General features: G+C 46.9%; 1 protein-coding gene across 1 annotated transcript in view; it reads left to right on the top strand.

The window, feature by feature from the left end:
- Positions 1-16,585, top strand: part of LOC311239739 (uncharacterized protein) — a gene marked incomplete at both ends in the record, with an annotated part of 31,378 nt that extends 14,793 nt beyond the window's left edge. Inside the window, 5 exons of the mRNA XM_084338435.1 lie at positions 5,604-5,741; positions 6,083-6,223; positions 8,808-9,010; positions 13,506-13,667; positions 15,956-16,585. Coding sequence (XP_084194561.1) covers positions 5,604-5,741; positions 6,083-6,223; positions 8,808-9,010; positions 13,506-13,667; positions 15,956-16,585 — 1,274 coding nt within the window. The remainder of the gene's footprint in view (positions 1-5,603; positions 5,742-6,082; positions 6,224-8,807; positions 9,011-13,505; positions 13,668-15,955) is intronic.
- Between the last annotated feature and the right edge of the window lie 9,847 nt (positions 16,586-26,432).

Raw genomic sequence — 26,432 nt, 5'->3', positions numbered from 1 at the left:
CCGCCGTGAATGTGTGAGTGAATGGGTAAAAATTTGAGGAACAAATTGTAAAGTGCTTTGGATAAAAAGCGCTATATAAAAAAGCATCAATATAAAAAAATATAAAAAACAGCCAATACATTTTAATGTAATATAATCTATTATGAGTGAGAAACCACATGTTAAAAAGGACAACATGTGCTGGTTTTCCAACACACAAGTTTCTCAAGTTTCAAGTTTCTTTAATAGTTGTCATACAGTAGTACAGAATACTTTCATACAAAATGCTTCTTACTGTTTCGCTCCAGAGACTGTGCAAGACAAGATAGTATCAAATAACATAGTATAGCATGTAAATTAGAAGTAGAAAATGAGGTCACAGTGTTCAGTATAGACATATGTACAATGTTCGATGCAGAATAGACATAACTGAGTTACCATATAATATACAATACTATGCAGTGTACTAATGTACAATACTATATAGTGCAAAGCAGAAATGGGATGAGGTACAATTTAGGTACACCGTGATAAACCTGCATCATGTTCCAACACACCGTGATAAACCTGCATCATGTTCCAACACACCGTGATAAACCTGCATCATGTTCCAACACACCGTGATAAACCTGCATCGTGTTCCAACACACCGTGATAAACCTGCATCATGTTCCAACACACCGTGATAAACCTGCATCATGTTCCAACACACTGTGATAAACCTGCATCATGTTCCAACACACCGTGATAAACCTGCATCATGTTCCAACACACCGTGATAAACCTGCATCGTGTTCCAACACACCGTGATAAACCTGCGTCGTGTTCCAACACACCGTGATAAACCTGCATCGTGTTCCAACACACCGTGATAAACCTGCATCGTGTTCCAACACACCGTGATAAACCTGCATCATGTTCCAACACACCGTGATAAACCTGCATCGTGTTCCAACACACCGTGATAAACCTGCATCATGTTCCAACACACCGTGATAAACCTGCATCGTGTTCCAACACACCGTGATAAACCTGCATCATGTTCCAACACACCGTGATAAACCTGCATCATGTTCCAACACACCGTGATAAACCTGCATCGTGTTCCAACACACCGTGATAAACCTGCATCATGTTCCAACACACCGTGATAAACCTGCATCATGTTCCAACACACCGTGATAAACCTGCATCATGTTCCAACACACCGTGATAAACCTGCATCATGTTCCAACACACCGTGATAAACCTGCATCGTGTTCCAACACACCGTGATAAACCTGCATCATGTTCCAACACACCGTGATAAACCTGCATCGTGTTCCAACACACCGTGATAAACCTGCATCATGTTCCAACACACCGTGATAAACCTGCATCATGTTCCAACACACCGTGATAAACCTGCATCGTGTTCCAACACACCGTGATAAACCTGCATCATGTTCCAACACACCGTGATAAACCTGCATCGTGTTCCAACACACCGTGATAAACCTGCATCATGTTCCAACACACCGTGATAAACCTGCATCGTGTTCCAACACACCGTGATAAACCTGCATCGTGTTCCAACACACCGTGATAAACCTGCATCATGTTCCAACACACCGTGATAAACCTGCATCATGTTCCAACACACCGTGATAAACCTGCATCATGTTCCAACACACCGTGATAAACCTGCATCATGTTCCAACACACGTGATAAACCTGCATCATGTTCCAACACACCGTGATAAACCTGCATCATGTTCCAACACACCGTGATAAACCTGCGGGTGAGGGTTACAGATCAGGGTGGGTGAGGGTTACAGATCAGGGTGGGTGAGGGTTACAGATCAGGGTGGGTGAGGGTTACAGATCAGGGTGGGTGAGGGTGACAGATCAGGGTGGGTGAGGGTTACAGATCAGGGTGTCCTGAAAGAACCCGGCGTATCCGTTCGGTCGCTGCAACGGTGGACAAGGGTTGAATACACACACTTACTTACTTACTTACTTACTTACTTACTTACTTACTTACTTACTTACTTACTTACTTACTTACTTACTTACTTACTTACTTACTTACTTACTTACTTACTTACTTACTTACTTACTTACTTACTTACTTACTTACTTACTTACTTACGCCTATCGCTCCTTGTGGGGGAGCATAGGCCGTCGACAACAGTTCGCCAGGGTCCTCTGTCCTGTGCTTTGCTCTCCAGCTGTTTCCATGTCAGTCCGCTCCGTGTCATGTCTGTCTCCAAGTCCCTGCGCCAGGTGTTCTTGGGCCGGCCTCTCTTCCTGTTGCCTCGGGGGTTCCATCTAAGGGCCTGTCTGGTGGTGCTGGTGTTTGGTTTGCGTAGTGTGTGGCCGATCCATCCCCACTTTCTTCTCTTGATTGGTTCTTCCACTGGTTGTTCGCCCGTTCTCTGCCAGAGATCGTTGTCGCTGATGGTATCTGGCCAGTGGATGTTCAGGATCCGCCTCAGGCATCTTGGTGGTCCTCCACGTCTCTGATCCGTATAGGAGGAGTACTGGCTTGGTGTTGGACTTGAAGAGTCTGATCCTTGTCTGCTGACTGATTACCTTGGAGCTCCAGATGTTCTCTAGTTGGATGCATGAGGCCCTTGCCTCGCTGATTCTCGCTCTGACACCTGCCTCCGTGAATACACACAGGGGGCTCAATATAATCATAAGATTGAGACAAAGTCAGATTTCAGAATATAACAAAGGATGGAGTTTATTCTAAGTCACACGAGTAAAGTAGGTTACAGATCTGCGATCCAATCAGCACAGGTCTCTCACAGGAGGAGTGCAAATAGAATACAAACACCAGGTTATAATTATACCTGAAAACTCCTCCCCTAAAGTAGTGTCACTTTTGATACACACTGCCTGGTGATTGATCGATAAAGTGATGAGGTAATGGTAGTTCACGGCCTAAAAGGGCGGTGACGTGGCGTTTGAGTATATTACAGAGTACAGATTACAAAATAATAAGAGTACAAGAGTAATAAGTAATAAGTATAAGAGTACGGAGTCCTTGAGCGTCTAGCTTGTTCTAGTATTACGTTACATTTAATATAATGTCCTCAGGCCTAAGTGCTTTATACGGATACCAGCTATCTGTGATAGGAGTGCAGATGTTCCTATACACACAAATTAGGTGACACTCAAAGCGCTTTACAATGTAGGGTGGAAATGCCTCCTTCACCACCACTGGTAGCACCCAACCTTGGGCTACGCAGGCTCAATGGCTGCCATACACTGGCACCCGGCACACATCACACTACACACTGACTACCATACACTGGCACCAGGCACACATCACACTACACACTGACTACCATACACTGGCACCAGGCACACATCACACTACACACTGACTACCATTACACTGGCACCAGGCACACATCACACTACACACTGACTACCATACACTGGCACCAGGCACACATCACACTACACACTGACTACCATACACTGGCACCAGGCACACATCACACTACACACTGACTACCATACACTGGCACCAGGCACACATCACACTACACACTGACTACCATACACTGGCACCAGACACACATCACACTACACAATGGCTGCCATACACTGGCACCCGGCACACATCACACTACACACTGACTACCATACACTGGCACCCGGCACACATCACACTACACACTGACTACCATACACTGGCACCAGGCACACATCACACTACACACTGACTACCATACACTGGCACCAGGCACACATCACACTACACACTGACTAACATACACTGGCACCAGGCACACATCACACTACACACTAACTACCATACACTGGCACCAGACACACATCACACTACACACTGACTACCATACACTGGCACCAGGCACACATCACACTACACACTGACTACCATACACTGGCACCAGGGACACATCACACTACACACTGACTACCATACACTGGCACCAGGCACACATCACACTACACACTGACTACCATACACTGGCACCAGGCACACATCACACTACACACTGACTACCATACACTGGCACCAGACACACATCACACTACACACTGACTACCATACACTGGCACCAGGCACACATCACACACTACACACTGACTACCATACACTGGTACCAGGCACACATCACACTACACACTGACTACCATACACTGGCACCAGGCACACATCACACTACACACTGACTACCATACACTGGCACACGGCACACATCACACTACACACTGACTACCATACACTGGCACCAGGCACACATCACACTACACACTGACTACCATACACTGGCACCAGGCACACATCACACTGACTACCATACACTGGCACCAGGCACACATCACACTACACACTGACTACCATACACTGGCACCAGACACACATCACACTACACACTGACTACCATACACTGGCACCAGACACACATCACACTACACACTGACTAACATACACTGGCACCCGGCACACATCACACTACACACTGACTACCATACACTGGCACCAGACACACATCACACTACACACTGACTACCATACACTGGCACCAGACACACATCACACTACACACTGACTACCATACACTGGCACCAGACACACATCACACTACACACTGACTACCATACACTGGCACCAGGCACACATCACACTACACACTGACTACCATACACTGGCACCAGACACACATCACACTACACACTGACTACCATACACTGGCACCAGGCACACATCACACTACACACTGACTACCATACACTGGCACCCGGCACACATCACACTACACACTGACTACCATACACTGGCACCAGACACACATCACACTACACACTGACTACCATACACTGGCACCAGACACACATCACACTACACACAATGGCTGAACGGCTCAGGAGACAGGGATTGATATCAGCCAATTAAGGGGAAGGGATGATTAGGTGGCCTTGATTTCAGAGACCTGATTGGGAATTTGACCAGGAACGTCGGGGAACCCCCTACTCTTTACGATAGGCGTCCTGGGTTCTTTAACGACCGAGATTCAGTCATCATGAGTGGGATACATCCAAAACTGAGATAAGAGTGTCATCTCTTATACTGAGGAATTTAATACCAATACCTTCAGTCCTCTCTCTCTCTCTGGTTACAGATCAGTGTCTCTCTCTCTCTCTCTCTCTCTCTCTCTCTCTCTCCTCTCTCTCTCTCTCTCTCTCTCTCTCTCTCTCTCTCTCTCTCTCTCCTGCAGGTTACAGATCAGTGTCTCTCTCTCTTGACCTCGTCCCTTCCTCTCTCTCTCTCTCTCTCTCTCTCTCTCTCTCTCTCTCTCTCTCTCTCTCTCTCTCTCTCTCTCTCTCTCTCTCTCTCTCTCTCTCTCTCTCTCTCTCTCTCTCTCTCTCTCTCTGCAGGTTACAGATCAGTGTCTCTCTCTCTCTCTCTCCTTCTCTCTCTCTCTCTCTCTCTCTCTCTCTCTCTCTCTCTCTCTCTCTCTCTCTCTCTCTCTCTCTCTCTCTCTCTCTCTCTCCTGCAGGTTACAGATCAGTCTCTCTCTCTCTCTCTCTCTCTCTCTCTCTCTGCAGTTACAGATCAGTGTCTCTCTCTTGACCTCGTCCTCTCCTCTCCCCCCCCACAGCCAGGCTCCTGGATGAGATGTGCCACCTCAGTGCCCAGTCTCTGACGTCGCTGGACACCTCGGAGCACTTCCAGGTCCTCAAGGTGCTGGGGGAGGGCTCGTACGGCAAGGTGCTGCTGGCGCTGCACAGGAAGAGAGGTGAGAGGAGAGAGAGAGAGAGAGGGGAGAGAGAGGGGGGGGAGGTCCTCAGGGTGCTGGGGGGGAGGGGCTCGTACGGCAAGGTGCTGCTGGCGCTGCACAGGAAGAGAGGTGAGAGGAGAACCTATACTGGTGGGTGGTGAGGAGAGAGAGAGAGAGAGGGGAGAGAGAGGGGGGGAGGTCCTCAAGGTGCTGGGGGGAGGCTCGTACGGCAAGGTGCTGCTGGCGCTGCACAGGAAGAGAGGTGAGAGGAGAACCTATACTGGTGGGTGGTGAGGAGAGAGAGAGAGAGAGAGAGAGAGAGGGGGGGAGGTCCTCAGGGTGCTGCTGGCGCTGCACAGGAAGAGAGGTGAGAGGAGAACCTGTACTGGTGGGTGGTGAGGAGAGAGAGAGAGAGAGGGGAGAGAGAGGGGGGGAGGTCCTCAAGGTGCTGGGGGAGGGCTCGTACGGCAAGGTGCTGCTGGCGCTGCACAGGAAGAGAGGTGAGAGGAGAACCTATACTGGTGGGTGGTGAGGAGAGAGAGAGAGGGGAGAACCTATGCTGTACTTTTTACTGACATTACAGTAGTAGAGCCAGATTATGTTTCTTATTGCCTGTGTTTATTGTAAGGTATATTATGACTGACAGGGCAAACAGACCCTCATCTGCACCTCTGTTTATACTTGTTTGTTGGGTGCCCGAGTGGCACACCGGGCATACAGCGCTACGGTGCCACACGGCCCACCCGGGTTCGACTCCTGGGCCCTCATTCATCAACGTGTCTTACGCACAGATTTGTGCTTACCCTGTGCGTACGATCATTTCTAAGCAAAGAGTGGATTCATCAATTTCAACTTGAACTTGACTCTGTGCTTATATTTCGCACAGGTCAGACCACACTTAGCTGACGCCCCGTGGTAGAATAATATTATTACAACAAGGAAATGAGCTTCCTGCATTAGTTTCAACACTGGCATGTTCTGTATGAACCGTAATTCATTATAGTTCATTGTAAAATAGCAACAGTAGTGTAATTATGGTCAAAAGAAAACCCTATAAATAGCATTTGGAATAATAGATCTTTCTCTCAGAATGAATGCAGCATGGTTTATATAGCGTTATCGGAATTAACTCCGCATAGCTCAACTCGTTATTATTTTGCGCACAGACCGCAGAAACACGGGAACGTTTTGATTATATTTAAAAGGCTTTACGTTAAACGAAACAAGTGGAATTTCGAAGCTGTAAGCAGAATACAAGTCATATGAACACCCACGATATAGTGTTCTTCCCCCTTTTTACTGTATAAGAAAGAATAGAAAACGCATTGCAGTGACACCAGATAGTGGACAGACTATGTATATGATGGGATTCAAGTTCGCGTTTTTGTTGATCATAGGCATGCTGTCAGAGTATGATATCTTAATCAAACATTCTAGAACATTTGTCGTCACAGATCATGTCCTAATAGAACATAGGCTATGGCATGGTCCATCGTGATATTGTGTGGACTGTTATTATTACTGTACCGGTACCACCCATTGTGACAACATCCTTGTGAGTCCCGCACACAAACATGATGGAATTCAAGTTCATGTATTGAAAGGCAGGCTACATCATACATGGCAGTGAGATTCATTGTTCTTGTATATGCTCTCGTATTATTGTTTATATAGGCTACCCAATACTGACATCAAAATAGATTGTAGTATGCCTCTAGAAATCATATGCAGCAGGTAGAAAATTGACGGAAGATCCATCGCGATTTGGAATAAAATTGAGGAGAACTTTAATCCCTGGGTATTAATCAAACAACACGGGAAAAGGCAGTCATATTCCAGCGTGGTCTTTATTAGTGTTTGCGCTGCCCAGGCAGCAATGGTTAATAGATATCATATCCGACATCACCGTAAGTGTACACGTCTGTCAGCCTGTCTAACGAGTTGAGTTCTAACAAAGAACATATTACATGCTGGTATGCTGATAGAGTAAACTATTATATGAATATGATATGATATAAGGTATACACTGGTCCGTCGCATACACTGGTATGCGCAAGTTACTGTTGCATAATGTAGGCTATGGCTGCTATTATATGTAATTCATATAGGCTACCTAATAGTATATGATTTTTAGAGGCATCTATTTTGTTGTCGGTAATACCGACAACAAAATAGATGCCTCTAAAAATCATATAGCCAATCGAACACAACTAATAAAGGCATTCATATTACAGCACGGTTATAATGACACACAACCAATGCCAAACAGTGGTCAACGAACGGTCTTTATTAGTATTTTGAGCTGTCCAGGCAGAATTGCAGCAATGGTCTTAGGGAGCCGTTGATATCTGACATCACTGTGTACAAGTCAGCCTTTTATTTATCCCATGTATAAACACGGGTTGTGTCTTCTTGGTTCGGCAGCGCCTCAGTGAACAATCTCCGTGAAGTTTCTCAGAGTTCCGCTCGGGTCAGTCCATTATTTCACATCCCATGGGGGGTGTTTCATCACTTTCATGACCATATATGGATAATCATGCACGAGCATTGATGGTAGAACAAAGTGGTATTCATCAACACGGAGGAGCATAGGACCTGTGTACGCACGGTTGATGAATCCCAATATTTCTGTGCGTACACACATTCTATATTCTGTGCTTTGCTTACGTGTGGAAATAGAACATTTTCCACGCCACGTTGATGAATGAGGGCCCAGGACCCGGTGTTCCTTTGCTGAATGTCTTCCCCGCTCTATCTCCCATTCCTCCTCTCTCTCTTTTTTTTTAACCCTTTCACTGCCGCGCTACCAAACGGTTAACCCTTTCACTGCGACAATACACAACAGCAGGTTAACCCTTTCACTGCCACACAACAGCAGGTTAACCCTTTCACTGCCACGCTACAGAAGGTTAACCCTTTACTATCACACTACCGTCGGTAACCGGTGGTAAAGGGTTAACCTTCTGTAGTGTGGCAGTGAAAGGGTTAAGGGATCAATAAAGGAATATCTCATCTTATATATATATAAAATTTAAAACAGCCCATAAATGGTAAACATCACATGCAGTGTCTCTCTCCATCCAGGCACCGCCATGGCTCTGAAGTTCTTCCCCCGTGAGTCCACCTCCCTGCTGGCCTTCCTGCGCGAGTACAACCTGGCCCTGTCCTTCTGCAGCCACCCCTCGCTGAGCCGCGCCCTGGACATCGCCTACTCCACGCCCTCACACTACGTGTTCGCCCAGCAGGCCAGCCTCTTCGGGGACCTGTACGAGGTCATCGTCCCGGAGGTAGGGGGGCCATCGATAACTAAGCACCATCTCTGGTTGTGAGGATTCACGTTTGACTGTTAAAAAATGCTCTTTTTTTATATGGTCTCAATTTCATCTCTCAAATTCAAAGTGTCTTTATTATTGGCATCATCGCGACAGTGTGGTGGAAAGTGTAGCCAAAGCTGAATAAGTGACTCGGTCAGAAGAGACTCGTCTATTAACTCAGTCAAAGTATCAATACAACAATAGTTAGAGTTGTCTGGACGACTCTCCGCGAGGTGACTGTAGCTGGGACACCCCGGGACGAGGAACATCTTTATACAAAACGGGTGGGGGTCAAAATGAGCACATTATGGCGGCGCCCCCGAGTGGCGCACCACGTTACTGCGCCGCAGACCTACGCGGTCGCCCCCGGGTTCGTCGTTCCCGATCCCGGACGTACATTTGCCGCATGTCCTCCCTCTCCTCCGCCCTCTGTCGGTCGTGTCTGACCAGAATACAGCTGTAGTTATTTCATTAACTCCCTCCCTCCCTTTTCATTTCATTTCATTTTTATTTATTCGCACATGGAATTATTACAGTCCAACAATTATAATATGCTCCGCTAAATTCCATGGCCGAAAGGAACAGGAAGAAGACACTTGTTATTTGTACCCCCCCCCCCCCCCGACACACGTACTGTACGCCACACACTGTACGACTGAGTGCAACGTTTACCAAACCGAACGGAATGTACATGTACTTATTTTGCGGAAATGAAAACACAATCAACACACAATTACATTAACATAAATAATAAATGTTGTGTATCTATCAGTTAAATTGCATATTAGGTTCATTCAACACGCACACATTTATCTATATATTTATATAATGTATTATTCTATATATACTTCTATTATACTATACAATTGTATTATTTAAATTGTATTATATAATATAACTAAATCATACTATTTATATTACACTATATTGGTATACAACCTTTTGAAGTGAATATATTAGTAGAACTCTTTTCATCATTTCCCTCCCTCCCTCCCTCCCCCCTCCCTCCCTCCTCCCTCCCTCCCTCCCTCCCTCCCTCCTCCTGCCTCCGCCTCTTCTTTAAAGGCAGCCCAAGAGTGCTTCCGCATTTCTCTGATTGGCCGCGACGCCCCACGTGACAACGCCCCGCGGCAGAGCGGAGCGGCAGAGGTGCATGTTGCCGCGGCATTATGCATTGGTAATCCCCCTGTTTTAACATTGACGGTTAGCTCAACTTGTTCCTCAGCTTGCTGTGGAGCCTGTGGTTCAGGTTGGTGACAAGTTCAAATCACTTCAATTTTTTTTTTTTATGTTTAATTAATTATCGTCTCTCTATATAAACGTAACTAGCGGTCTGTCTTTCTTCGCCGGTTAAGTTTAGGCATTCTTTCGGAGTTGGTTAAGGTTAGGGTTGGCAATAGAACGCCTGTCTTTCTTTCGCCGGAGCAGCAGCCTATTTCCGCTCTGCCGCGGTCACATGGGCGTCGTGGCCAATCAGAGAAACGCGGAAGCACTCTTGGGCTGCCTTTAATATAGACGCCTCCCTCCCTCTCTCTCTCTCCCTGCAGGTGGGGGTGTGTCAGCTCTCATTAACCCTCTCTCTCCCTGCAGGTGTGTCAGCTCTCATTAACCCTCTCTCTCCCTGCAGGTGTGTCAGCTCTCATTAACCCTCTCTCTCCCTGCAGGTGTGTCAGCCCTCATTAACCCTCTCTCTCCCTGCAGGTGTGTCAGCCCTCATTAACCCTCTCTCTCCCTGCAGGTGTGTCAGCTCTCATTAACCCTCTCTCTCCCTGCAGGTGTGTCAGCTCTCATTAACCCTCTCTCTCCCTGCAGGTGGGGGTGTGTCAGCTCTCATTAACCCTCTCTCTCCCTGCAGCTCTCATTAACCCTCTCTCTCCCTGCAGGTGTGTCAGCTCTCATTAACCCTCTCTCTCCCTGCAGGTGTGTCAGCTCTCATTAACCCTCTCTCTCCCTGCAGGTGTGTCGGCCCTCATTAACCCTCTCTCTCCCTGCAGGTGTGTCAGCCCTCATTAACCCTCTCTCTCCCTGCAGGTGTGTCAGCTCTCATTAACCCTCTCTCTCCCTGCAGGTGTGTCAGCTCTCATTAACCCTCTCTCTCCCTGCAGGTGTGTCAGCCCTCATTAACCCTCTCTCTCCCTGCAGGTGTGTCAGCTCTCATTAACCCTCTCTCTCCCTGCAGGTGTGTCAGCTCTCATTAACCCTCTCTCTCCCTGCAGGTGTGTCAGCTCTCATTAACCCTCTCTCTCCCTGCAGGTGTGTCAGCTCTCATTAACCCTCTCTCTCCCTGCAGGTGTGTCAGCTCTCATTAACCCTCTCTCTCCCTGCAGGTGTGTCAGCCCTCATTAACCCTCTCTCTCCCTGCAGGTGTGTCAGCTCTCATTAACCCTCTCTCTCCCTGCAGGTGTGTCAGCCCTCATTAACCCTCTCTCTCCCTGCAGGTGTGTCAGCTCTCATTAACCCTCACTCTCCCTGCAGGTGTGTCAGCTCTCATTAACCCTCTCTCTCCCTGCAGGTGTGTCAGCTCTCATTAACCCTCTCTCTCCCTGCAGGTGTGTCAGCCCTCATTAACCCTCTCTCTCCCTGCAGGTGTGTCAGCTCTCATTAACCCTCTCTCTCCCTGCAGGTGTGTCAGCCCTCATTAACCCTCTCTCTCCCTGCAGGTGTGTCAGCTCTCATTAACCCTCTCTCTCCCTGCAGGTGGGGGTGTGTCAGCCTTTAGGATTCACGCTGGAGCTTTGAACCCGTCGGCGGACAACAAAAGAATTAGAATCCCTCTTAAATGCTCAAAAAGGACATCTTTTCAGAAATCGATAAAAATAGAAAAATTGCCATTTCTAGTGCTTTGACATGTAAGGTATACGTCCCCCAACTTGCTAAACCTAATACGACTTGTAAATACGTTTAATTCTTGCTAGATGGTATGATTGTAATAATCTCCATTTGCGATAAGAACTACATCGCGTCACGAAACGCACATACATGGACGCGCGCACACACAAACAGCGCATAGGTGTTAATCACTGAGTGATCTAATATGCATATTCTTCAGCGCGAGAGGGGGGGGGGTTGTGTTTCTCACTGTCTGTCGTTGATAATATAATCTGAAGAGGTCCTGCATTATTATTATTATCATTCTCGAGAATACACGGGACCCGACGGAACGTTAATTTATGTATTAAAAGTAGTCTAACATGCTTTTCATCCTCGCCCGTGTATATACCCACGTCGCGCTAAAACAACATAACTACTGTATGGCAGAGACAGAGTGCGTGTGTGTACGAGTTATGAGTTATCTCGCAGTTCATTCAAGCGCGCATCACAGTGATGACAGCTCTCTAGAGTAGAAAGGTGCGCTCACAGGGGCGTAGCTGGAGATTCTGGGCCCCATGAAAGAATCAATTTGTGGGCCCCCAATCTATTAAAAAATGTGGGGCCCCCAATCTATAAAAAAAATTGGGGCATTTGCTGGGCCCTTGGAATCATCCTAACCCCCCCCCCCCCAGCTACTCCCCTGCACACACACACACACACACACACACACTCTCTCTCTCTCTCTCAAACAGAGAAATCAAAAGAAATCAGTACATTACAGAAGGAATTTCTTGTACAGTCTTGTACAGTGGGTGACAATATTGTCACAAGGAAAGATGAAATTACATACCTAGGTTTCATGTCTATCTATATCTCCCTCTCTCTCCCTCCATCTCTCCTCTGTATCTCCCTCTTTCTTTCTCTTCCTCTATATCCCTCTCTCTCCCCCTCTCCCCCTCTCTCCCTCTATCTCTTCTTTCTTTCTTTCTTTCTTTCTTTCTTTCTTTCTTTCTTTCTTTCTTTCTTTCTTTCTTTCTTTCTTTCTTTCTTTCTTTCTTTCTTTCTTTCTTTCTTTCTTTCTTTCTTTCTTTCTTTCTTTCTTTCTTTCTTTCTTTCTTTCTTTCTTTCTTTCTTTCTTTCTTTCTTTCTTTCTTTCTTTCTTTCTTTCTCTTCTTTCTATTATATTACTATTATATATCTATCTAAATATCTAAACCTCTGTCTATCTAGTGTGTGTATGCATGGCATCAAATCAAAGTGTGTGTTGCTGTAGGCCTGCCTGTATTGATCAGTCACACCAAACCCCCATTCAGCCGTAATTGTTCCCTGCTGGGCCTTTGTTTCATGGTGTGAATTAGTCATTGACATTGACATTGACATCACATTGCATTCTGGGAAGGAGTGTAGTTCCCTTATCATTAGCTGAATTCACTGAATTCTCTTCAGAGGCTCCTGCTGCAAATTGGTAATGACTGTACCAGAATGTTTGATAGGACATTGATTGAAAACTATCGTCTCAAATTTGACAATTGATGGCTTATTTTGAAGGTATGAATCTGTAATTTTACATTATGTAACAAAAAAAAAAGAGAATATTCTGAGAAGGTGGAGCTAGAAACTCTAGACCTCAGGGGGTTAACCCTCTCCCTCCCTGCAGGTGGGCGTGCAGGAGGGCGTGGTCCAGAGGGTGGTCTCCCAGCTCAGCGGGGCGCTCGCTCACCTCCACTCGCTCGGCTTCGTCCACCGAGACCTCAAGCCGGAGAACGTGTTCCTGTGTGACGCCGCCTGCCGCTGGGTCAAGCTGGGGGACTTCGGCATGGTCAGTGTGATGAGGTCAGGGGTCAGTATGATGAGGTCAGGGGTCAGGCAGGGTCAGTGTGATGAGGTCAGGGGTCAGGCAGGGTCAGTGTGAAGTAGGGCTGTCTCCCCGACTAAGGATTTGTACAGTCGACTTGTAGTTGCCAAAATTAGCAGAAAAAAATATATAATTTATTTTATTTTATTATTATTATTATTAAATTCTATTCCATTTGGGCTGTGGGGGGTGCTTAATGTCTGAAGGAGTCGACTGAAGGCTTCTTGTCCTCTGCAAAAGCATGCAATTGGTCCACTGATGGATACATCTTGATATTTGTCTAGTCTAGTGTGTTCATTAGATGGTGAAATCCTCTTTCAGTGCCTCTGTGCCTGTTTTCGTAGGCAGTTAGCCTCTGGTATGCGCGCCATTAGCGTTAGCCACGCTTCTAGGCCTCTTTTCTTTTGGAAAGAATGATTAAAAAAATTATAAAAAAAATTATAATTATAACTTAAAAAATAAACTACGGCTCCTTTCGATCGATTAGTCGACAATTCGACTAATAGGGGTCAGCCCAAGTATGAAGAGGTCAGAGGTCAGGCTGGGGGTCAGTATAATGAGGGTCAGGCTGGGGGTCAGTATAATGAGGGTCAGGCTGGGGGTCAGTATGATGAGGGTCAGGCTGGGGGTCAGTATAATGAGGGTCAGGCTGGGGGTCAGTATAATGAGGGTCAGGCTGGGGGTCAGTATAATGAGGGTCAGGCTGGGGGTCAGTATAATGAGGGTCAGGCTGGGGGTCAGTATAATGAGGGTCAGGCTGGGGGTCAGTATAATGAGGGTCAGGCTGGGGGTCAGTATAATGAGGGTCAGGCTGGGGGTCAGTATAATGAGGGTCAGGCTGGGGGTCAGTATAATGAGGGTCAGGCTGGGGGTCAGTATAATGAGGGTCAGGCTGGGGGTCAGTATGATGAGGGTCAGGCTGGGGGTCAGTATAATGAGGGTCAGGCTGGGGGTCAGTATGATGAGGGTCAGGCTGGGGGTCAGTATAATGAGGGTCAGGCTGGGGGTCAGTATGATGAGGGTCAGGCTGGCCTGTTGAAGGACCCCCCCCCCCTCCTCCAATCTGACCCCTCTGGTGACTTAAATGACATGCGTACGTCTCAGAGCGATACGCAAAGAAATACTTTCCTGAGAAGGAAGATGCTAGTTTGTGTAATATGGCGATAGCTCCGCGGATGCTAATGATGGAGCATCGCCGTCGGTTGTGTGATAGTAAAGGGTTAACCTTCTGTCGTGTGGCAGTGAAAGGGTTCAGATGGAAACCTTTGTTTAGAACTGGTTCAGATGGAAACCTTTGTTTAGAACTGGTTCAGATGGAAACCTTTGTTTAGAACTGGTTCAGATGGAAACCTTTGTTTAGAACTGGTTCAGATGGAAACCTTTGTTTAGAACTGGTTCAGATGGAAACCTTTGTTTAGAACTGGTTCAGATGGAAACCTTTGTTTTGGAACTGGTTCAGATGGAAACCTTTGTTTTAGAACTGGTTCAGATGGAAACCTTTGTTTTGGAACTGGTTCAGATGGAAACCTTTGTTTAGAACTGGTTCAGATGGAAACCTTTGTTTTAGAACTGGTTCAGATGGAAACCTTTGTTTTGAACTGGTTCAGATGGAAACCTTTGTTTAGAACTGGTTCAGATGGAAACCTTTGTTTAGAACTGGTTCAGATGGAAACCTTTGTTTAGAACTGGTTCAGATGGAAACCTTTGTTTAGAACTGGTTCAGATGGAAACCTTTGTTTAGAACTGGTTCAGATGGAAACCTTTGTTTAGAACTGGTTCAGATGGAAACCTTTGTTTAGAACTGGTTCAGATGGAAACCTTTGTTTAGAACTGGTTCAGATGGAAACCTTTGTTTAGAACTGGTTCAGATGGAAACCTTTGTTTAGAACTGGTTCAGATGGAAACCTTTGTTTAGAACTGGTTCAGATGGAAACCTTTGTTTAGAACTGGTTCAGATGGAAACCTTTGTTTTGAACTGGTTCAGATGGAAACCTTTGTTTAGAACTGGTTCAGATGGAAACCTTTGTTTAGAACTGGTTCAGATGGAAACCTTTGTTTAGAACTGGTTCAGATGGAAACCTTTGTTTAGAACTGGTTCAGATGGAAACCTTTGTTTAGAACTGGTTCAGATGGAAACCTTTGTTTAGAACTGGTTCAGATGGAAACCTTTGTTTAGAACTGGTTCAGATGGAAACATGTGAACTCTGCTCCAATAGATTAATTAATCGACGGCGTGTCCCGCGTCCCGACAGGTGAAGGCCACAGGCACCAGGGTGACCGGCGTCTGGTACAGCTCAGCGTACTGCACCCCCGAGGCAGAGCCGGCCCGGGACACCCAGGACCAGGAGAGGACGCTGAAGGAGCGGGTGTTTGTGTCAGTGGACCCCAGCACAGACTGCTGGGCGCTGGGCATCCTAACCTACGCCCTGCTGACGGGGAGCCTGCCGTGGGAGGAGACCGCCTCCGACGACCGCTCCTACCGGAAGTACCGGGAGTGGTTTGACGCCGTCAACGGTCTGGACGAGGCGCTGGAGCTGGACCTGTGGGGCGAGGCGGCGGCGGAGGCAGGAGCCAGGAGGACGGATCAGGACATCATGGGCCTGAGCGGAGGAGAGGGGCTGAGCGAGGAGGAGGACCCCCCCTCTCCGCCGGCGGTCGCCCCCCAGTTCGCCTGTTTCACCCCGCTGGCCTGCACCCTGTTCCAGTCGCTCCTGGACCCGCGGCCCAGGCTTCGCGGCGGGCCGGAGGACGTCCTGGGGTACCTGGGAGGGGACTGGCTGAGGGAGAGCGAGAGGGTTCGCCTGGAGGAGGAGAGGGAGAAGAGCGGAGGGAAAGGGGGGATGGGAGACTTGAAAGAGAGGGAGGGGAGAGGAGAGAGATGAGGAGCGGAGGAGGAGAGGGAGAGTGTTGGTCTAGAGGTCATGTTATCATCTTAAACACAAACTACAAACTGAACTACTTAACTTAATCTACTACGTCACATACAGTACGTAACTACTCTCAACTACATCCAAATTGACACTAGCAGTAGTAGTGATACACGTTTTCTTAAACAGTAATACCAAACTCCACTTTCCGCCCACACAGAGAGCTGTGTCAGTTTGTAAACAGAAATAGAAAGAGATGTTGTTTTCTAAATACGTAGGGCTACACTTAACTGTATATATCGAGGATTTATTATGAGTTATTACAGACTGAATATAGAATGTACTGTGTATACTGTATATAGCAGCATTATGTAAGCTACGCACGCAAAGCCACAGCCTCCCATACTTTTAGTAAGCTGAGAAGTTCCTTCTGTAAATCTGTCAAGTAGTTATATAATTTTAACGGCTTCTTACGACGGCGTCTGTGAAATACAGGTCAGAATTCAACTATGAGCTCAGCGCTCTTTCTGCTGGTAAACAGGTTAAACGCTTGGATTTAAGATTGTATATAAACAGATGTAGGATTTATTTTATACTTATATAATATTTTACCGTAGCATTTATTTTAGTGGCGGGACTCAATGTCAAAAATGTCAATCGAATTCATTCGAAATTAATAACATTTTAATCGCATATCAATTAATAAAAAAAAATTATTCAGCTAAATTGTTCAATTCAAATTAATTTTGGTACACGGGTGAATCAATGAATATACATTATACATACGTTTAAGCAGCAAAATCCTGTATTAGCTACTATACACAGACCAACAGATCAATAGAGCAAAGGACCTTCACACCAAAGCACTTTCGAGGTAAAAGTAAAAACGCAGTACTTTCAAGTACATTCCAGAACAGTTGACAATTTGGGGGAAAAACTATTTTTTTCAATTTCTCTTATTTTATTTTATTTTATGAACAAACCAGACTGAGAAAAAAAGTTATTTGCGATTTATTATACTTTATACTTATAGCACATGCATGCGTCTGGTCTCCTTTGAAAGGTAACATTCTTACACAATAAAGAAAAATCATCATGCGATTAAATGCATACATATTTTTTTACTTTTTATTCTTTCTGTAGTTAATTAATCAAAATGAATGTGATAAAGTCCCAGCCCTAATTTATTTATTATTATATAAGCACTAATGTTGCACTATGTTGTTCCTGAATGTGTGGGGTAAATTGCATTAGCTCTTACATAGCACTCTGTAAATACATGTATATCACTCTCATGTATTTTGTACCTTAATCTATAATATATTTTATTATATTTCATTTTGTAGCTAACGAGGATGTGTCTTACGAGGATGACATCCATATCGATTAAACATATCTTCATGGTTCCTATCATCAGATTACAATGAGATAGACACAATGTTTCAAATCATGTGTGATTTGATTTTATAGCAATAAAATGTGCAGCAAAATGAAATGATTTTCCTCTCCTCTTTCTGCAGGTTTCTAAGTTGACTTTCTGTATGATCACAAAATGAAAAGGGATATCTATATCCTATACCTATATATATCTATATACATACTGCAAAGAGATGTTGATAGATTTAAAGATCGATGTCAAAGTTATGCACAGCGTGCAGTAACCATAGCCCATCTGGCTGATCTGCCACGCATTCTGTATTCAAGGATTGTCCCCAGATACCCCAGAAAGACACACCAGAAGACAGACAGGCTAGTAGGAACAGGAGACAGACAGGCTAGTAGAGAACAGAAGACACCTGTTAGGGTTACATTTACATTTAGTCATTTAGCTGAAACTCTTTTATCCAAAGCGACTTACAAGTTCTGTATGACAACAAGCCATCAGGAAGGGCACAACTCTATCAGCTGAGTAACACAGTTCATCAAAGTGTTGCGTGCTACAGTGTAGGTTAGTTTATTAGGACAAGTGCATGACAGTAAGGTTAGTTAGGGTTAGATTTCTTTTTTCTCAGTCGCTTTGGTGCATTTCTCACATCACTATTTACATTTGCACAACAGTTAGTGCATTTCTCAAAACAATTAGTACAAACTGCAAAACCTACTGTAGTTGATAACCTGCAAAAGCGTGTCACTTGCTCAAAATGGATAGTTCCTTCTTCAAAAGCAAGTATTCATGTCAATGAAAGTGTCAGTGTCAACAAAATGAAAAGTCCGACTCCTGACACCATTGTTTATGAACAAGATAGTCAAATGGCTTTGTCATGTTTTCATTATGACAGATCACCCTGTAAGTGTTTTCCAATGCAGAAAAAGCCAGATCTTGGTGACACTACCTGAAAATGATCAAGACAGCACTAAACATTATTTGCACAGCCATTTGAAATCTACAGTTACACATTACTGTACACACTGTACACATTGTTATATTCCCTCCTTGTTGGTCTGGGACATCAATGGTTGCTCTCTGTCCAATGTGATTTCTTCCACTCCTTCTACCTTTTGCCAGATTGAAACCCACCTCATCAACGTATATGAATGTGTGCAGCGGTTCCCTGGTACACGCTTTATCCCAGAAGAGAGAGAGAGAAAAACTATAAATGTTTCCTGTGTAACATAATGCATTTTGGACAACATATTGTACAGTATGAACTGTCATGTAAGTGTACTGCATGGCACTACACAAAGTAACCAGTTTACAGCACTGAACATTAGAGTATCAGAACACATAAATGTTGCGGAGTAAAAAGGGGCCTTCTTCCACATCTGCGAGGTTGTCTTGCAATCCTATGTGGTGCAGAGTAGAATTACAGTAATGTACAGCAGACATGAGATATACTGCTTTACAGTAACCCATATTACTGTAGTGTACAATAACAGTGCTTCCCACTTGTAAAATGCTGCAGTACAGTACCATACTGTAAATATGGCAAATATTTACTGTAACACTACTTTACACTACAATACAGTAAATCTGTGCTGTAGTAAAGCTGTAAGTCTAAATGTAAAATGTAAAAAGTGACATCTTCTTGTCCCACTGCAAGCTTCATGTATGACACAATGGCAGTAGTGCAGTGCAGATTGTTTAGTGCTGAATTACTGTCCAGTATACACACCTGCTCTCCCGACGAAGTGTTTGAATACAGTCATTTTATTTACAGTGGTTCTCTCAACATTTGGCTGCACCCTTCGACCAGCCTCAGCCATTGTGAGGCCGTGATTTACAGATTTTGACAACTAGTTCAAAATTTTTGTATGTAATGACTCAATGAAATGAGGACTATTAGTTTTATAGGGAATGACTATTCAGCAGTCATGAGTATAGTTAATTTTGACTGACATGACATAAGCAAATGATAATGTTATAAAACAGCAGAGAATTGTATGAAAGCAATTGAGAAAAGCCACTCCCAACCTCCGCACACATGTAGGGCTCAGACTTCACTGTGAGCCATATACATTTACACATTTGCACTTTCAAACGTTTGAAGAACTCTTGTGATTCCTGGAAACCATTGAATCCACACACTTCCAGAGGTTGTGATGTTTTCCTTAGATTTTCTTAAAGCTCATCCAGCTCACTGTGTTTCCTGAGCCAAGAATAACATCCAGCAGGAGAGCCGTGGCTTCACCCCCCCCCCCCCCCCCCCATCACCCCACCCCCCACCCGCTCCCCTTCACCCCCCCCCCCCTTCACCCCCCCCCCCCCCTTCACCCCGCCCCCCACCCGCTCCCCTTCAATGAGGCCTATTCATAAAACTCTCAAAGTAATTTCTCCTACAAACGATGTGGCCTGTTTGCTGTTTACTTGCCACACAGGTATTGGTCTGCTAGTTAGGATTGGTCTGCTAGTTAGGATGGGTCTGCTAGTTAGGATTGGTCTGCTAGTTAGGATTGGTCTGCTAGTTAGGATTGGTCTGCTAGTTAGGATTGGTCTGCTAGTTAGGATTGGTCTGCTAGTTAGGATTGGTCTGCTAGTTAGGATTGGTCTGCTAGTTAGGATTGGTCTGCTAGTTAGGATTGGTCTGCTAGTTAGGATTGGTCTGCTAGTTCGGATTGGTCTGCTAGTTCGGATTGGATTGCAACATGTTTAGAACAAACTCTTGTCTCCTAACAGGAGCTGTTTTATGGAAGTCCCTGTATGAGCTCATAGAGCTTTAATACAGTAAATAACAGTTGATTTTACATACTTGTCATTTACAATATATACAATTATAGACAGATAGATAGATAGATAGATAGATAGATAGATAGATAGATAGATAGATAGATAGATAGATAGATAGATAGATAGATAGATAGATAGATAGATAGGTAGGTAGGTAGGTAGGTAGGTAGGTAGGTAGGTAGGTAGATAGATAGATAGATAGATAGATAGATAGATAGATAGATAGATAGATAGATAGATAGATAGATAGATAGATAGATAGATAGATAGATAGATAGATAGATAGATAGATAGATAGATAGATAGATAGGTAGATAGTGCTTGAAAATGATTTTGTTTCTTCAAGTTCAACAAGTTCAAGGTCAACTACATATGAATAATAATGATGATAATCATATACACATATTTATGTCATATGGATTATTATATCACAAACCCATGAAGTTCAAGTGCAGGAAGGTTCAGATTTCGGACGCTAGGGTTAACAACTAGGCCGTTACCGGGGTTAAGGGGCTAACAACTAGGCCGTTACCGGGGTTAAGGGGTTAAACAACATTCGAACCAAAGCAAAGTAGCTGTGTGACATATTGATGACCATGTTAAGGGTGTGTTCACTGCAACGTGAGGCAGGCAGGAGGAGGAAAGGGAGGCAGGGGACGGAACAGGCGGACAGTCAGTCAGAGTCAGAGAACCAGAGAGTTTATTTGCCATGTTTGGACGAATCCACATTGGAATACAGGCACAGAGCAACACTGTGTGTCTACAACGAATCCAATACAGGAGCAGAGTAGAAACAGTACAGGAAAAAACATGGACAGTAAGAAAAAAAACACAGACGGTATAGAAGGACAAATGCTAGGGTTAAGATCAACATTCCCTAAAGTGCATATCATGAATGAATATGAATGAATGAATGAATGAATGAATGAATGAATGAATGAATGAATGAATGAATGAATGAATGAATGAAAACTTTATTTAACAGATTGCAGAATGGGTACAATACAGTACGGCTCAATACACACAATTGTTAAGGGGATGCAGACCAGAGAAAGACGTTCGTCTTGTTTCCATCAGGGTCCCCCATTTTCAATTCATAGTAAAGTGCATGATGCATAGAGGCACCATTTGCAGTAAAAGTGCATATTATCAAAGTGCGTGATGCACAGAAACAGCACTTCCACAACCTGACGAGTAACACACCAAATAAAAATAGGATAAAATACAAAACTAGCCTTTGGAGTTATTCAGGCTGCGCACAGCACTGGGGAAGAAGCTCTTAGTAAACCGAGAGGTAGAGCATGTGATAGAGCGGTAACGTCTGCCCGAGGGGAGGGGGACAAAGAGGCCTGCGGCTGGGTGACCAGAGGGGTCGTTGATGATGCCAGAGGCACGGGAAAGCAGCCTGGCACCATAGATCTCTTCTAGAGCTGGCAGGCTAGACCCGATTGTCTTGCGTGCAAGACGCACAATTCTATTCAGAGATTTCTTCTCCTGGTCTGTGATGTTACCAAACCATATAGTACAGGAGGAAGTAAGAACGCTCTCGATCACACAGCGATAGAAGTTGTGTAGAATCACCCTGTTATTAGTGAACTCTTTCAGTTTCCTGAGAAAGAAAAGACGTTGCTGGGACTTTTTAACAATGGTTCTCGGTATTGGAGTGCCAGCTCAGGTCATTTGAAATAGTGACCCCAAGAAGTTTAAAACTGCTCACCATCTCCACCTCTGAGCCATTTATGGTAATGGGGAGATGGGACACCTTGCTACGTCTAAAATCGATGACTAGCTCCTTCGTTTTGGAAGCATTCAGGGTGAGGTTATTGGTCTCACTCCACCTAACTAGCTTCTGCACCTCTGATCTGTAAAGTGACTCGTCATTTGAGTTTATACGCCCAATGACCGTGGTATCATCAGCATACTTTACTATCAGATTGTTATCATAGGAAGCAGTACAGTCATGAGTGCAGAGAGAGAACAGTAAAGGGCTGAGAATACACCCAAGTGGCGACCCATGTAACACGCTACGTCGCGAAGCGGCCGACCCGGGTTTGATTCCCGGACCCGCCGTCCTTTGCCGAATGTCTTCCCCCCCGCTCTGTCTCCCGCTCCTCCTCTCTCTCTCTCTCTCTACCGGACTGCCCGGCAGAACAAACAAATAGAAATCTACAAAAAAAATAAAATAATAAAAAAAGAATACAGCCTTGTGGCGAACCAGTACTTAAAACTATTTCATCAGACATATTGTTTACAATCCTGACCATGGAGGAGGTGGAGGTGTTGACCATGGAGCAGGAGGTGGAGGTGGAGGTGTTGACCATGGAGCAGGTGGAGGAGGAGGTGTTGACCATGGAGCAGGTGGAGGTGGAGGTGTTGACCATGGAGCAGGTGGAGGTGGAGGTGTTGACCATGGAGCAGGTGGAGGTGGAGGTGTTGACCATGGAGCAGGAGGAGGTGGAGGTGTTGACCATGGAGCAGGTGGAGGTGGAGGTGTTGACCATGGAGCAGGTGGAGGAGGAGGTGTTGACCATGGAGCAGGTGGAGGTGTTGACCATGGAGCAGGTGGAGGTGGAGGTGGAGGTGTTGACCATGGAGCAGGTGGTGGAGGAGGTGTTGACCATGGAGCAGGTGGAGGTGGAGGTGTTGACCATGGAGCAGGTGGAGGAGGAGGTGTTGACCATGGAGCAGGTGGAGGTGGAGGTGTTGACCATGGAGCAGGTGGAGGTGGAGGTGTTGACCATGGAGCAGGTGGAGGAGGAGGTGTTGACCATGGAGCAGGTGGAGGTGGAGGTGTTGACCATGGAGCAGGTGGAGGAGGTGGAGGTGTTGACCATGGAGCAGGTGGAGGTGGAGGTGTTGACCATGGAGCAGGTGGAGGAGGTGGAGGTGTTGACCATGGAGCAGGTGGAGGAGGAGGTGTTGACCATGGAGCAGGTGGAGGAGGTGGTGTTGACCATGGAGCAGGTGGAGGTGGAGGTGTTGACCATGGAGCAGGTGGAGGAGGAGGTGTTGACCATGGAGCAGGTGGAGGAGGAGGTGTTGACCATGGAGCAGGTGGAGGTGGAGGTGTTGACCATGGAGCAGGTGGAGGTGGAGGTGTTGACCATGGAGCAGGTGGAGGTGGAGGTGTTGACCATGGAGCAGGTGGAGGTGGAGGTGGAGGTGTTGACCATGGAGCAGGTGGAGGTGGAGGTGTTGACCATGGAGCAGGTGGAGGTGGAGGTGTTGACCATGGAGCAGGTGGAGGAGGAGGTGTTGACCATGGAGCATGTGGAGGTGGAGGTGTTGACCATGGAGCAGGTGGAGGTGGAGGTGTTGACCATGGAGCAGGTGGAGGAGGAGGTGTTGACCATGGAGCAGGTGGAGGAGGTGTTGACCATGGAGCAGGTGGAGGTGGAGGTGTTGACCATGGAGCAGGTGGAGGTGGAGGTGGAGGTGTTGACCATGGAGCAGGTGGAGGAGGAGGTGTTGACCATGGAGCATGTGGAGGTGGAGGTGTTGACCATGGAGCAGGTGGAGGTGGAGGTGTTGACCATGGAGCAGGTGGAGGTGGAGGAGGTGTTGACCATGGAGCAGGTGGAGGTGGAGGTGTTGACCATGGAGCAGGTGGAGGAGGTGGAGGTGTTGACCATGGAGCAGGTGGAGGAGGAGGTGTTGACCATGGAGCAGGTGGAGGTGGAGGTGTTGACCATGGAGCAGGTGGAGGTGGAGGTGTTGACCATGGAGCAGGTGGAGGTGGAGGTGTTGACCATGGAGCAGGTGGAGGAGGAGGTGTTGACCATGGAGCAGGTGGAGGTGGAGGTGTTGACCATGGAGCAGGTGGAGGTGGAGGTGTTGACCATGGAGCAGGTGGAGGTGGAGGTGTTGACCATGGAGCAGGTGGTGGAGGTGTTGACCATGGAGCAGGTGGAGGAGGAGGTGTTGACCATGGAGCAGGTGGAGGTGGAGGTGTTGACCATGGAGCAGGTGGAGGAGGAGGTGTTGACCATGGAGCAGGTGGAGGTGGAGGTGTTGACCATGGAGCAGGAGGAGGTGGAGGTGTTGACCATGGAGCAGGTGGAGGTGGAGGTGTTGACCATGGAGCAGGAGGAGGTGGAGGTGTTGACCATGGAGCAGGTGGAGGTGGAGGTGTTGACCATGGAGCAGGTGGAGGTGGAGGTGTTGACCATGGAGCAGGTGGAGGTGGAGGTGTTGACCATGGAGCAGGTGGAGGTGGAGGTGTTGACCATGGAGCAGGTGGAGGTGGAGGTGTTGACCATGGAGCAGGTGGAGGTGGAGGTGGAGGTGTTGACCATGGAGCAGGTGGAGGAGGTGGTGGAGTGTTGACCATGGAGCAGGTGGAGGAGGAGGTGTTGACCATGGAGCAGGTGGAGGTGGAGGTGTTGACCATGGAGCAGGTGGAGGTGGAGGTGGAGGTGTTGACCATGGAGCAGGTGGAGGAGGAGGTGTTGACCATGGAGCAGGTGGAGGTGGAGGTGTTGACCATGGAGCAGGTGGAGGTGGTGGTGGAGGTGTTGACCATGGAGCATGTGGAGGAGGAGGTGTTGACCATGGAGCAGGTGGAGGTGGAGGTGTTGACCATGGAGCAGGTGGAGGTGGAGGTGTTGACCATGGAGCAGGTGGAGGAGGAGGTGTTGACCATGGAGCAGGTGGAGGTGGAGGTGTTGACCATGGAGCAGGTGGAGGTGGAGGTGTTGACCATGGAGCAGGTGGAGGTGGAGGTGTTGACCATGGAGCAGGTGGAGGAGGTGGAGGTGTTGACCATGGAGCAGGTGGAGGTGGAGGTGTTGACCATGGAGCAGGTGGAGGTGGAGGTGTTGACCATGGAGCAGGTGGAGGAGGAGGTGTTGACCATGGAGCAGGTGGAGGAGGAGGTGTTGACCATGGAGCAGGTGGAGGTGGAGGTGTTGACCATGGAGCAGGTGGAGGTGGAGGTGTTGACCATGGAGCAGGTGGAGGTGGAGGTGTTGACCATGGAGCATGTGGAGGTGGAGGTGTTGACCATGGAGCAGGTGGAGGTGGAGGTGTTGACCATGGAGCAGGTGGAGGTGGTGGATGTGTTGACCATGGAGCAGGTGGAGGTGGAGGTGGGGGTGTTGACCATGGAGCAGGTGGAGGAGGAGGTGGAGGTGTTGACCATGGAGCAGGTGGAGGTGGAGGTGTTGACCATGGAGCAGGTGGAGGTGGAGGTGTTGACCATGGAGCAGGTGGAGGTGGAGGTGTTGACCATGGAGCAGGTGGAGGTGGAGGTGTTGACCATGGAGCAGGAGGAGGAGGTGGAGGTGTTGACCATGGAGCAGGTGGAGGTGGAGGTGTTGACCATGGAGCAGGTGGAGGTGGAGGTGTTGACCATGGAGCAGGTGGAGGTGGAGGTGTTGACCATGGAGCAGGTGGAGGTGGAGGTGTTGACCATGGAGCAGGTGGAGGTGGAGGTGTTGACCATGGAGCAGGTGGAGGTGGAGGTGTTGACCATGGAGCAGGTGGAGGTGGAGGTGTTGACCATGGAGCAGGTGGAGGTGGAGGTGGGGGTGGAGGAAGCGGAGAGCGTTATTCATTCACTTGACGCTCCGGGGGATTAAACAAGCGACCTTCCGCAAAACACAAGTCTATTTTTCAGCCAAATCAGTCAAACATATTAATTTCAAGCCCCGTAAGCAACGTGGGATAATTCAGATGAAGAGGTCAACTATAAATACA

This window comes from Notolepis coatsorum (genome assembly GCF_963971535.1).
Source record: "Notolepis coatsorum genome assembly, contig: SUPER_13_unloc_1, whole genome shotgun sequence".
Taxonomy (NCBI): Eukaryota; Metazoa; Chordata; class Actinopteri; order Aulopiformes; family Paralepididae; genus Notolepis; species Notolepis coatsorum.
The sequence above is the reverse complement of the archived record's forward strand: the minus strand, read 5'-3'. Positions and strand labels throughout refer to the sequence as shown.